Source organism: Melospiza georgiana, chromosome 4 (genome assembly GCF_028018845.1).
Source record: "Melospiza georgiana isolate bMelGeo1 chromosome 4, bMelGeo1.pri, whole genome shotgun sequence".
NCBI lineage: Eukaryota > Metazoa > Chordata > Aves > Passeriformes > Passerellidae > Melospiza > Melospiza georgiana.
In genome coordinates, this window is record NC_080433.1 from 12,048,081 (window position 1) to 12,062,408 (window position 14,328).

Sequence of the window (14,328 nt, forward strand, 5' to 3'; positions counted from 1 at the left end):
GATACTTAAAGAATGCTAAAAAGATAATGAACAATGTTGTGTTGGGACACAACAGAGTCCCGAGACAGCTTGGCACTGATTGGTCAGTGAGACAAACAACTCACACCAGAATCCAATGAAACAATCACCTGTGGGTGAACACTCTCCAAACATATTCCACATGTGAGCACAACATAGGAGAAACAAATGAGATAATATTTGTTTTCCTTTATCTCTGAGGCTTCTCAGCCTCCCAGGAGAAAAATCCTGGGCAAAGGGATTTTTCAGAATGTGACTGCCACAGCCCCTGAAGAGAATGTTGAAGTATAGATGTCTAACTGCATGTAGTGTTTTGATTAGCTATATGCATGATGCTGTAATCTGAATAAATTCTGTAGTTAATCAGAAAACACAGGGGCTTTCAGTTTGACCTGCCATGTCACTGGTTGCTGATCACATTCCAGTTCCATAACTATAAGATACTTCTCTCCTTATCTGTTTATTCTCTTTTTCCTATTGGTTGACAGGTATCAAAGGGTTAGATTGCTGAGTAATTCTTGTTCCCTGGTGTCACTGTTGTCATTCTTTGATGAGATGTCCCTGACAGGATAAGTTTCCTTGTGGTTCCAGGTTCTGAGCCCGCGGACTGATATTGGTGTTTATGGGAGCAGTAAGAACAGGAGGAAGAGGGCGAAGGAGTTGATGGAGAAGGAAAAGGAGAAAGATCTTGACTTGGAATCCCTGAGTGAACTGGAGGATGGGCTGGAGGAGGCCAGGGATGCTGCAGCTGTGGTAAGGAGCAGTGAAAGGTGGTGTCTCCTGCTTGTGTGGGCTTAAGTCATCTCTAATCTATAGAAATTCATTGATAAATGACTTTCCCTGAAAGAGATACCTCATAATCTGGTGTTTGACACAAGAATGTAGTTCAACTTTATTTGCAGTGAAAGTAGAGTTCAGAGTGTAACTGCTAACGTTGGGTGTGTGTAAGACTTAAATGTTCTTGGGTTAGTATCTGTTGCTGCTCATCTAATATTAACATTTATTGGAATCATGTGGAAATAATGAGGGGCAGCTCTGTCTTAACCAGGACCAACACATATTTGGTTAGGTCAATTCTGTGATCAGCCTGCAAATGCTTGGTCATGGACACTGGGCTGTAGGGAATGTTTTATTTGGTTCCTCTTCTTTGGAGGATACTCATGCTGCTTATTAGAATAATTTGCTGACATCTGGCTGCCCTTCCCTAGTAACAAAGAAAATATATGCAGGGTCATTAATATGGCTTATACACAATCTATTTTACTGTAGTATGTTTGATTATAGTTACTTGAATGGAAGCATTAAGGAAGTGCAAGTTGCTTCAGGACATATGTGGTCACTCAGATGCTTCTGAAACAATGCTCAGCTCCATTGTCTCAGTAACAGTTGAGTGGAATAGATTCTGATTTCTTCTCTGGAGTCAAAACCTGTGCTTCTTTTGGCCTTAGGACAGATTTAATTATAAACTTCAGAAACTTTGTAGATATTGAGAAGGTTATCTAAAGTTTACATAAAATCTCTACCAGAAAGACTCTAGGGAGTAATGAGCAACTGAGGAGGAGGTATCTTAGATCTAATTAAAATTTTATCACGTAGTTCCTAAATTTTGGGCTAGGTTTAGATATCTTGATCTGAGTTAGCTGGGTTTTTTTTTCTTGTTAATAAAATTAAATCTCTCTTAGCTGTGAAGGTCACGACACATGTTTTTCTCCTTGCTGGGCAGGTGGCTCTGTTCAAGGAGCGGGAACAGAAGGAAATTGAAGCCATGCATGCTCTCAGGGCAGCCAACTTGGCCAAGATGACCATGGTGGACCGGATCGAGGAGGTGAAGTTCTGCATCTGCCGCAAGACAGCCAGCGGCTTCATGCTGCAGTGCGAGCTGTGCAAGGACTGGTTCCACAGCGGCTGCGTGCCCCTGCCCAAGAGCAGCTCTCAGAAGAAGGGCTCCAGCTGGCAGGCCAAGGAGGTGAAGTTCCTGTGTCCCCTGTGCATGCGCTCGCGCCGGCCGCGCCTGGAGACCATCCTGTCGCTGCTGGTGTCCCTGCAGAAGCTGCCGGTGCGGCTGCCCGAGGGCGAGGCCCTGCAGTGCCTGACGGAGCGAGCCATGAGCTGGCAGGACCGGGCGCGCCAGGCCCTGGCCACCGACGAGCTCTCCTCTGCTCTGGCCAAGCTCTCTGTGCTCAGCCAGCGCATGGTGGAGCAGGCGGCTCGAGAGAAAACAGAGAAAATCATCAGTGCAGAGCTGCAGAAGGCAGCAGCTAACCCTGACCTGCAGGTAGGCACGGGAAGGTCTTGCTGTTCCCTCTGTGTCAAAATGCCTTGTTTTTCTTGGAGAAGGGTGAGGGAAAGGGGAGGGCAGTGAAAAGCTGAGGATTACACATGGTAAAACTTCTCACTTAGTTCAGTGCTCTACAGGTTTTGGCTGGCTTCTGTTTTGTACATTGCTGCTTCAGGAACAGATCTATTCCTCTATACTCACTGTCAACAGCAACTGCTGAAGTTACTCAGAATTTAATCCTTTCTATACTGTTGACTTCTAAGGGTTGTTTTTATTCAGTTTTTTATACATAGAGGTGTTCCAGTGTGTTTAAAAAAAGATACAGATCATTATGCATTGTGTATGTAAGGAACATCAGGTCAGCTGGAACAGCTGGGTACAGGCCTCAAGATGTGTAAAACAGTTGCCACTTTGGTGTCGAAATTCTGCTTACCTCTTTACAGACTCCATCCTCACAGTATTTGTAAGTTCTCATGGATTGCCATTCTCACAGGCATTTGGTGTCTTGTTAGTAAATTTCAGCAAGGGATGTAGTAAAACACTGGTAATTCCATAGCTGACCTCTTCACCTTGAGAGTGAGATCAGGTCATGTTGTGGTGAAGCTGTAATTTGTAGCACTGAAGAACAGCATCTAGATTTTCCATCACTATTATTAAAAAACAACTAATCAGAATCTAGCCAAACATTTTGCTTGTATTTTTCCCTATCTTTTTTCACATCTTGCTGTAACTGGTCTCTTTTGTGATCTCCAGGCAGTTATCTTCAGGCCAAAAGCGCCACTGTTTACTTTGTTAATAACTCCTTAACTTTTACAGATTTTTCCTGAAAATTTTATTGCTTCATTTCCATATTCCATTTTTTTAGGGGCACTTGACAAGTTTTCAGCAGTCAGCCTTTAACAGGGTGATAGGGAGTGTGTCCTCATCCCCACGGCAGACTTTGGATTATGATGATGAAGAGACAGACTCTGATGAAGACATCAGGGAGACATATGGCTATGACATAAAGGTAGGTAATCCAGAGAGGTTTGTTTCCATGGAATAAGTACAGAACACCTGTCTTTTAATCAATTTTTTCCAGAATATTTACTGTATTTAAAACTATCTATGTATGTTCTGCCCAAGTGCCTGTGGCAGAAGAAGAACTTGTTGATTTTTATCTGAATTCCCGCATTCTCTCAACTGTTGTCAAGTTATTTAATGTTTTTATGTAAAATTTCCAAAGTCCTTTCCTCCTTTGGAATTTCAAAAGGTGCCTTTTAATGCTGAGGAAAAAGATACACTTAAAAGGGATTTGTATTTATAACACCCTGGAGGATGAACATTGTCTTTATGCCCCATTCAGAGATACCACGAGTCATAAATATAAGAATCTGTATGAAGAGCTCTTGGAAAGTTTTTGCTACAGCAGGATGATTAGCCTTCAAAAACTGCATGCTGTGTAAGAAGTTTCCTGATGCCAGAGCTTTGTTCGTGTTTTCATACCTTCCTCTTCATTCAGCCCTTGTATAAAGGAAGTACATGTGTGCCATTTTGGAGTGTGGAATTTTGTGAGACGAGATGTCTGGATCGTGTTGTAAAATTAGTGTCTGGATGCAGTACAGAAATTGTAACTGCAGTTAAATTTCTGAAGTGTTTTATCTAGAGAACAACTTCCATGAGAAAAGGCAGTGTGGAAAAAACCATGTGTTTTCAAGGTATTGAAATGTCCTTTTGAAATATCTAGAGACCAAGGCAATGCCACAGTTTCTTCTTGAGCAATGTTTTCTTTTTAGTGATAGTGTCATCTCAGCCTTTAAAGATGCTATCTTAAGAGACATGTAAATTCTTCTAAGGCAGATGGTCTGGTTTACAGAGGGGCAGCACATTCTCTAGGTATGATGTGCTATAATCTCCTATTTTTAAGTGTTTTGTTTCTCAGCAGCCTGATGCAAATACACAGGTTTGTCTTACAGCTCCCTGTGAAATGCCAACAAGAATACATTGCTGTTGGGTGCTACAGCTTTTAATTAATTTAGTTTTATATATAAAAGTAATTCCCAAAACTGTTCTTTGCATCAGGGTTCTTCATAAGGCATTTCTGAAGGATGTGGCATTTTCTGAGGCTGTGATAAAACATATGTGAAGAAAGGTGGCATGTGCTTGCCAGGATCTCAGGGTTTTGCAGGAGCATCATTTCATTTGTGTAATGATCCTACTGTCATAATTTAGAAATCTCATACTTAACCCTTTTGATTTGGATGTTCATCATAAAAAATCTGTTTAAGCAAAGCTGATAGAGACCAGAAATGTGTTCTGTTAGGTCCACTAAGATGATTGGAATAGAAGACAAATTTTCAGGCAGGTAATCAAATTCTTCAGCTACAAACTAGGAGACGCAAGATTTTAAAAAACCCAAACCCAGAGTTGCTTAGAATTTAATTATTTCTATCCTGTTGACTTTTAAGGGTTGATTTTTTTTTTCAGTTTTTGATACATAGATGTGTTTCAGTGTGTTTAAAACAAGATACAGATCATTATGCATCATGTATGAGTTTGCTCTTGTTGTGGACCCTGTAGAATTAATCCTGGATTCCTAAGGGTCTGTAGATTGTATTTTGAAAGCCACACTCTGGCTTCTCAAATGCACCATTGTTACAGATGTAGATATGAAAATATGATCTGTTTGATTACATGTTTCTCAATTAAAACATGGTTCTTGCCAGTAACTCTTCATTAGGAGTGCAGTAGCTAGATTTTTTGCAAGGTTTGTTCCAAGCAGGCACATTCACTGGTCAAATCACCTGTAATTTGTTTTCATTTTTTGTCTTGTATTTTTTCTCATTTCTTTGCACTGGTATTGCCTATGGCTGCTAATGATGATTTAAAAAAAAAATTAAAAATTTACATGTTAGCCCTGAACTTCTTTTAATGTAGTGCAATAAGATGCCCATAACAAGATACTGTTCAAGATATGAATTCTTTACTGTGTAGGGAGAAATACCTTCCTCTTTCTGAGTATATTTATTTTATCTTTTCATCTGAGCAATTGAAATCTGAATTTCCCTCTCGTGGTTCTGTACAGAAATTATAAGTTTGTACATCACTTTCTTTTAAACATACAACTGAAGGCCACAGAGAGAGAGATTACCATGCTTAAACTCCTTTTTTATGTCAAAAATTCTTGCCCAATACCTGGAGCTGTTCAGTGTCTTACTCAACACACTGTGATGAGCACTGGCCAGTGCTATCAGTACTCTGGTCATGGAAATATTCATGACAACCCTCTTCTTTCAGTGTTTGGTCCTAATTTAAACTGATTTAACACTGCCATAAAAGTACTGATCCCAGGACAGCATTTGATTGCCATTATGCTGATATATCTTGCTGTGCTGGAATGCTCTTTTTTTTCCATACCTACAAAATCTTAAATCATTTTTTTCTGTAGTCACTGTAATTTAGTCAGCATGCTCCCTGCTTTATGGAAGATAAAATCTTCATGGGCTTGCAGTCAGACTTTTCAAGCAAAATAATAAATTATGTAGGCTCAGAAAAAGCCTCTTTTCATCATGTTGACTTCTGAAGACCATATTTAATGTGCTGAGTGAGGAAACTTGTCAAGTGTTTTTCATGTGCTAGCTGTAAATAAACTGACCTGTCTCCATAGCTCCTGTATTCATCCACCATGTAAGTGGGGATATAATTTTTACCTTTGATCTTGGTATCTCTGATGGAGGGATTTAGGAGCAGCAGACTGCTCAGTCCAAGTAGAATTGACTTTGAAGTAGGTATTTTCTGGATTCAGATGTTGCATGTTTTCTGTGTGTCTTTTTCAGGACAATGCCAGTGTGAAATCCTCCAGCAGCTTGGAGCCCAATTTGTTTTGTGATGAGGAAATCCCCATTAAATCAGAGGAGGTGGTGACACACATGTGGACTGCTCCCTCCTTCTGTGCTGAACACGCCTATTCCTCTGCTTCTAAAAGCTGCTCTCAAGGTATTTGCTTTGTATGCATTGAGATAAAACTAAGTAGATAACTGGGATGAGTCAGTGAGGAGTGGAACTGCTCTGTTATCCACACTGCTGTACAGGATATGCTGTCTGGAGGAAAGTACAGCAGAATTACATTGTAGTTAGCTTCCTGATATTTGATACATAAACCTGTGCCTATGTGTTTTGGTTGCTACTGTTTCCCACCTTAAAATGTTGTAAAAAATACCGAATTTCTTTAGGGTTTGATCTCTTCCTTTTATCTTTATTTGGCTTTGCCTGGGGAGGTTTAAATTGGATATTAGGAAAAAATATCTTCACTGAAAGGGTGGTCAGGCATGGGAACAGGCTGCCTGGTGAAGTGGTGGAATGATGTCCCTGCAAGTGTTTAAAAGACATGTGGATGGGGCCCTTGGGGACATGGTTTAATGGTGGGATTGGCACAGACTCAATGATCTTAGAGGTCTTTCTAGCCTTAAGGATTCTGTGTCTTGGCTCTGCCTGGCAGGTTCTGGCACTCCAAGGAAGCAGCCCCGCAAGAGCCCGCTGGTACCTCGCAGCCTGGAGCCCCCCGTGCTGGAGCTGTCCCCTGGAGCAAAGGCTCAGCTGGAGGATCTGATGATGGTGGGAGATCTGCTGGAGGTGTCTCTGGATGAAACTCAGCACATCTGGAGGATCTTACAGGCCACTCATCCGCCCTCTGAGGACAGGTTTCTTCATGTCATGGAGGTAGGGAGATCTCTGGTGTGGAACATAAATCCCACCACATTCTGTTGGTGGATTTATATAAATGTGGTCTTGAATAGCTGAGTGCTCAGCTTGTCATGTTTGTGTTTCACTTGGGGAGAGTAGTAGATTACAGAAAACAACAGAATAAGTGATGCAGAAATTCAGTTCTTCATCACTCATGCTATAGCATTGTCCTCCACAGTTAACCATATTTAGAACAGTTTACTCGAGTAGTTCCATATGCAAACTTTATTTCAGAAGATAACAGGTTAAGGGAGGAAACACTCCTCCCATTATGCCTGGAAACAGAACTAATCTGCAAAAGAGTTACAAGAGACATTTAGGAAGATGAAGTTATACTTACCTTATATAGCATGATACTTGTATGTTATTGGGGAAAACAGGTTTTGATAATACAGACAATAAGTTTCATGTTCTTCCTGAGAATAACATGGACATAGCAATTTTTTATTGATATACTGTGAAGATGTCCTGATTACTTTGCTCAACTGCCAGTGGATCAGGCAGGTTTATCTGCTGATTCTGAGGTCTAGTCTGAATCACTTTGCTATGAAGAGAACCCTCTTTTGAAGCTTCAACTCAAGCTGCTGGGTTGAAGAGCCAGAGTGGAACCCCTTTTTTATCATCTGTCAGCTGCAGTTAGGGGTCAGTTTGACCATCTGGATTAATGATGGCTTGTTGGGTTACTGAGCTGTACAAGGAAGAACATAAGCTGGTTCTTTCTTGGCTTTTTGGTGCTGTACAGCAATACAAGATGGAAGGTTGCATGCTGTGAACAATGAGGTGTCTCATTTTCTGTGTGCCATCCATGCACAGTGAGTTAAAGTGTTGCCAGACTGCATCAGTCAGAAGTGTGGAGTACAAAACGGCCCCTGCCTCCCTGTTCTGCTGCTTTACCACCTTTCAGCCCAAAGTGCTACATAAGCTTCATGTTCTTTTAGTGTAATGGTTTTGGCAGGGAGTTGATTGAAAAGCAGTTTTCATGACAACAAGTAGCAATTTATAAATAATATGCCAGACTGTTACATTAATAGTTGAGCAAAGCTTTTTTGCTGGGGAATGGGGTGAGGAGTGTAGAGTGTGTGTGCATTACAACTTTTTCTGGTTAACCTTTATGAATACTTGCTTGACCAGAGCTGCTCATTTTGAATTGAATATATTCTATGTCTGTTTACATACAAAATAAGTAGACTTCTGTGAAATAATCTGCAGAGGATTTGGTTTTGGGTGGAGTAGCTATATTAAGTAGTGTACAGTAAACAGTCTCTTTACTGGTTTATAATATGTTCTTAATCTATTAATAATTAAGGTTAAAGTATATAGCTGTATTAACTGAAATCCAGTCAGTCCCATTTGTACAAAGGACTACACAAGTAAATCTTTCAGGTATAAATGGGACTTGTCTCTGTGAGTGCTACCTACAGGGACAGAGCTGGCCAGTTTTAAACTCCATTTATGATGTGAATCTGTTATTTAAGAGCTCTTGATGACACCAGGATATTTACAATGTCTGCCAGTTTGGAAGCCATTCAAATAATGAATGTTGCTTTCTCTTCTTGCTTGACTTGATGATACATTTTAAGAATTCACCAATTACTCTTTCTTAATCTCCAAAACAGCAGTTGCTTTCTCTCGAAAATAATTACAGGCAAGACTGACCTCGGATGAAAAATAAGCATCTAGCAAATTATTAATCTTCTCAACTTCTATTAAAAACAATGTGAGAAGGGAGCTGTAATTATTGCTTACTTTGCCTTCTTACCCTTGCTGATAGTTTGCTTTTTCCACTGGGTATTTTTGGCTGATTATACTTTGACACAGTTGATAACACTTAGGAATTTTTTATAGTATGGTGAAAACGAAGTTAAGTGCTTTTTTTGTGTAGAATTTCTAGCAGTATGTTGTTGACTAGATTTCTTCATGCCATATCAGGGTAAAAGTAGAGGTAAGTACATTTTTCAGACCTTAGGTTTGCAGGAAATTTGTCTTTAAGTAATATTTTTTTTTTCTGTGAAGGATGACAGCATGGATGAAAAACCACTGAAAATGAGAGGGAGGGACTCCTCTGAGAGGAAGCGGAAACGAAAACTGGAGAGAGCAGAGCAGTTCTTTGGAGATATGAAGCAAAAATCTAAAGAGCTGAAAAAACTGGAAAAACCCAAGAAGAAGAAGCTAAAACTCACTATGGATAAGACCAAGGAGCTGAACAAGCTGGCAAAGAAACTGGCCAAGGAAGAGGAGCGGAAGAAGAAGCGAGAGAAGGCAGTTGTGGCAAAGGTAGAACTGGCCAAGGAGAGCACAGAGAAAAAGAGAGAGAAGAAGGTTCTGGATATTCCTTCCAAGTATGACTGGTCAGGAGCAGAGGAGTCAGATGATGAGAATGCTGTGTGTGCTGCTCAGAACTGCCAAAGGCCCTGCAAGGACAAAGTGAGTAGCTGCCCCGTAGTTGTGTCACAGGCACTTGTGTGCTAAGTCAGAACCCCTGTGCCAGGGAATATTTAAGTTGAGCAGTATGAGAAACCAAAGTGGTGTGGTTAGAAATGAGATGATTGAGTAGTACTTGGTAGGTACAGGGATTTAGCAGATGAAGCTGTAGGACTTCCTTATTCTCTTAGGTACTTCAAAAGAGAGGATGGAAAATTAGAATCTGGGAAAAGGTACTCTGTTTTGGTTGGGAAGTTTAACTTCTTCAAGCTGTGTGTTTTTCTGTTGACTCTGTGCAACATGCACTGGCTGATTCAAAGGATTAATTCTGTGATTCAGAAAGAAATGTTCCTAGCTTTACTGTGTTCCTGAGCAGGAGTGGGATGTTAGATGTTCCGAAATGAAATAGATTTTCTGTATTTCTTCCATACACTCTGTGAACAGTGATGTTGCAGGCTGACTGATCTACAAACTTCAGTGGTTCATTTTGCTTGTTTGGAGATAAATAATCAATTATTTTAGACTTGATTAGATTATTACAAAGCAAACTTGATCTGCCTCTCTCTGTGGTACTGCCTGCCATGATGGTCAGCTTTTAACACAGACTGATGATCAAAAATGTTTTCAAAATGTTTTTTCTGTACTTTTCTACTTTCAACAGGGGAATGCCATACTTGTCAAAAAATGGCAGATGCAGGAATGTAATGACTGAAGCTGCAGCTGTTGATATCCATTACTAATCACTTTGGAAAATTTGTTCAGGAGTAGTTGGCTACAAACCAAAGTAACATCTGTATGATGATAAAGTTTCTTCATTTTAAATAGGTTGCCACTACTGATTTTCTGACACAGCCACTACTGTTTTCCTGATACAGTTTTACATTCCCCTGTAAGTGGAAAGCAGAACTACAGCAGTAACAATTTTTATACCAGTACCAGTGGATGCCATTAAAATGGAGGGATCTGTGTTTCTTACCCTGCAAATTGGAGTTTTTGCCCACTGATTCCAATTAACATGTACTTTTATTCAAAGAATTACAGAATCAAATCAGTGATCTTTTTTCCTTCTACATTCTAACTCATTTTTTGTCTTTTCCAAATTGTTCTACAGCAGGTTCAGCTCAAAGTTTGTGTTGTAGCTTAAATGTTCTGACTCTTAGGACTTACATTTACAAAAGCTGCTGTTTGATAATGCAGTCTAAGAGGGTGTGTTTGGAGACTCTCACCTGAGCTGAGATAACCATCCCTGAGCGTTTTAAATGCGTTTTAGCACATCTGAGGAGAGCTGAGTCACCTTCCTCAGGAGTAGAAGAGTGAAGGGGCAAGGTTTGTTGGAAGAGTTAGTTTCCATTAAACTGAACTAGCTGTTTAAACAAGCTCTACAGGGGCATTAAATTTGCCTCAGGGCTTATATTCTTGGTAGCTCTGTTAGGTCTAACAGAAAGTTTTTTCTTCACAGAAACTGTGTTTGTGTGTTGTTCCTCATAACAAGCTGTGTGCTGCTCTCTTGCAGGTGGACTGGGTGCAGTGTGACGGGGGCTGTGATGAGTGGTTCCATCAGGTGTGTGTTGGGGTGTCCCCAGAGATGGCTGAGAATGAGGATTACATCTGTATAAACTGTGCAAAGAAACCCCTGCAGGGGCCCAGCAGCCCTGCCCACGCCTCACCTCCTCCCTTCCTGCTGAGCTACAAACTACCAATGGAAGATCTCAAGGAGACGAGTTAGCAACTGCTCCATGGCCAGAACTTGTTGGGAATGGACCACTGGAACCCTTCAGGAGGAGAGGGGTTTGAGGCTGATGTAGCTCCTGAGCTTCTCTTCAAGGATGTACAGACGTGCAGCAGAGCTGGTCCCTTGGGTGCTGCTGCCTTCCTCCCTGCAGTGCCCTGTCAGGGCACAGAGGCACCCACTGAGCTATGCACACCCTGCCTGAGGAGAGCTCCAGCCAGTGCTTCCTGACCTCAGTGTTTCCATCTTGGAGTGTGGCTGCTGCTCTCAGGACTGAGCAGACTCGAGACTGTTGGACACTTGAAGGTGTTGGAAGGCCATGTTGGCAGTGGAGCTGGCCTGGAGCTGGTGTGCATAGGCTGGAGCTCTTAACCTACCTGGTTATCCTGAGGAGGTGACTTTGCAAGTTCTCTTTCACCTCTCCATGCCAACCCAGTGTGTAGAGCAATGTCTTGGGAGAATGAAATTGCCTCCATATCCAGGCAGCTAACACTACACTATAAGGGTGGGAGCAAGTGGATGAATTTCTTTTAATTTCTCTATTGTAGCTAAAGAGCAGAGGAGCTCACAATGGCAAAAATCAGCAAAAGTTCTGTTTACCAAAAAAGAAACCCAACTCTACTCCACTAGGCAAATTGTTTTTCCTCAGTGGGAAACAACTGATCTTCCTGTCCTGAGGAGGGCCAGAAGTCATTGATGATGTCTAGCTAGACCAGAACTTGGGAAGAGCAGAGTGCTTCCCTTTCCATAGGGATGCTCTCTCCTGTTCTAGGCTTTGCTTAGAGTCCTGCACTCCTGCACATTGAAGTTGTGTGGAGCTGGCAAGGAGGTACAGCACCCAGGGCACAGCTTCTGAGATGTGTACCCAGGGATGGGAAGGAAAGAAGACAGCCCACTTACCTCAGAGGTTACACTGACACGTGCTTCTGTGAAAAGTTTCACTCACAACTTTCCAGTATCACCAGGCTACAGGCATGGCCTCCTGTGATACCAGCAAGCAGTCTGCAGATCCTGTTCACAGTGCAAACCCCTCCCTGCTGGCCTTGCTGGGTGTGTACCAGTGTACAATCAGCAGCAGCTCCTGTTGGAAGTTGCCCCTGGCTCTGCCAGAGGACCAGAGGGCTTGGGGTCATCCTGGGTGACAGTTGTTTTAGTAAATCCATTTTTAAAGAAGGACTTGTTTTTACTTTTTTCTAAATGTCTCAGACTACTGACTTGTTCTATAAATAGATTATTTTTCTTTGATTTTTTTATACTTACCACTGTTAACCAGCAGCACAGACAGAGGTTCACAAAGCAAAAACCTGCCCGTGGGCTTGGGTTTTTTTACTCCATTCCTTCCTTGTAGTACAAGGAATTAGCAGTTACCTTCCCCATTCTAGCTTGACCAGCTGCCTGTGTTTAAATAGGTAAATACATTTCATGTGCTACCTTTGTATTTGGGTTTGTTCCTATTAGTGGGGCATCTGGGCCTTAATGACTCCAGTGGATGCTGGCCTTGTGTATGTGAATGTCTGAAGTCAGCCCTGGGCTGTCTTGTCCCCCTCTCCACTCGCTCCCTATTGTTTCCATTCTTCTGCAGTTCTAGGAGTGTTGTAAGTAGTGTCCAGTCTTACTAGGAGCTGGATTGGGATTTAAAGAAATATTGACAAAAACAAAGGTGTGCTGTCTTGACTGTTCTGTGTCCCTTCTCTTGTTCTCTGATGTTTGGAAGTTTATTTATTTGGCAGAATTATCCATCCAAAAAAAAAAACCAACTCAGCTCAGGTAGACAGAACTTTATTGTTTTCTTCTATGTGTGCCTGCTACCTGGGAAGAGGGAAGTGTGCAAAAGGAAAAGAAATAAGATGGAGCAAAGAAGATCCAGAGTCTTGGGAGCTTTGAGTGCAAATTGGACACAGACTTCTAATCCCTGCTCCCCAAAGACTTAATGTGATGTTAAAAGCAAAAGCAAGCTGTGGTTAAGCATGTGGCTGAACGGGCACCCTAGCAAATTTAAGAGTATTATTTGTTTACTTATTTATGAAGGAGTCTATGCTTTAGATAGACATACCCTCTTTTGCCTCCAATTACTTTTTTTTGTTTTCTTCTCAATGTACACTTAGTTTTGGTAAACTGATTGAAGCAGTTGTTACTTTTCCTTCAAGCTTTAACTGACGGTACTACATAAATGTTTCCCCATATGGAGTGGATCAACGATCTGTCACAGATGTTTAATCGTTCCAGAAGTAGACTAGTACAAGATTTCTTAAAGAATCCCAGTGTTCTGTATTCTTTCCTGACTCCTAGAATTTGTGACACAGCAGGGGAAATATGGTTAGCATCTCCTGTTAGCCACTGAGCATATCCTGGTATCCATTCCTGCATTCTCTGTTGCAATGAAGTCGTTGTATGTAATTGCCATCAACTGGAAAAGAGATCTTTGAGTAAACCTGCATTGCATGTTCCTGTTTCTCTGTGTAGAAGGTGTGGTGGAGAGTGTTGACAGAAGCACTGGTGACAGCAAGATGGAAGCAAACAGCTCTACAATGCAACTGTGGTGGTTCTGCTTGTAACAAGCACAGGAAAGAAAGAGCAAACAACAGAAAGAAATGTGCAAATCATATGCAAAAGTCACGTTTTTAGTAGCTGTTTTTCATTGTAGCCACGTGGAGAGCCTCTGTTCCACTGTTGGAAGGAGGTTGCCACACTTTTCTCTGGTCACACATGTCTTTGTCTGCTTTTGGATAAGGTGTTCATAAACTGAAGACCATTATTACCTTTACATCTTATTGTTTTAAGCTTGTTTTTTAAGAGCGTAATTCCTATCAAAGGATTGCTGATAGTATGAACTTATGAATAAATGTTAACTTTTGGAAAAACCTGTAGTTTAGTGGTTGAAAAACCCAAAGCTACAGTTGTGGTGTTGTCTCCAGATCCTAGGGGTTTGAATTTTTATAAAAGCATATGCAGAGAAGCCAGCCAAAGCCAAGATAAAAATGTTCTTACAGGTCTGCTACAGCTGTGGGAAAACTCTCTCATGCTTTGGGGACAAAATCTCAGTACACAAAAATATTATCTCATTTATCTAGAAAGGTGCGTGTCTTAATGCTGTAGTCTACAAAGGCTGCTTGCCACTGCTGCTGTTATTTCTTTTCATGTGTCTGACACAAAAGGTCAA

At 41.3% G+C, this 14,328-nt stretch overlaps 1 protein-coding gene across 2 annotated transcripts in view; it reads left to right on the forward strand.

The window, feature by feature from the left end:
- The window catches only part of KDM5A (lysine demethylase 5A), a 49,035-nt gene extending 35,103 nt beyond the window's left edge, over positions 1-13,932 (forward strand). For both annotated transcript variants that reach the window (XM_058022486.1, XM_058022485.1), the window contains exons 22-28: positions 610-771; positions 1,742-2,293; positions 3,162-3,305; positions 6,112-6,271; positions 6,774-6,994; positions 9,032-9,442; positions 10,953-13,932. In XM_058022486.1, coding sequence (XP_057878469.1) covers positions 610-771; positions 1,742-2,293; positions 3,162-3,305; positions 6,112-6,271; positions 6,774-6,994; positions 9,032-9,442; positions 10,953-11,165 — 1,863 coding nt within the window. In that variant the 3' untranslated portion in view covers positions 11,166-13,932. The remainder of the gene's footprint in view (positions 1-609; positions 772-1,741; positions 2,294-3,161; positions 3,306-6,111; positions 6,272-6,773; positions 6,995-9,031; positions 9,443-10,952) is intronic.
- The last annotated feature ends 396 nt before the right edge of the window (positions 13,933-14,328 follow it).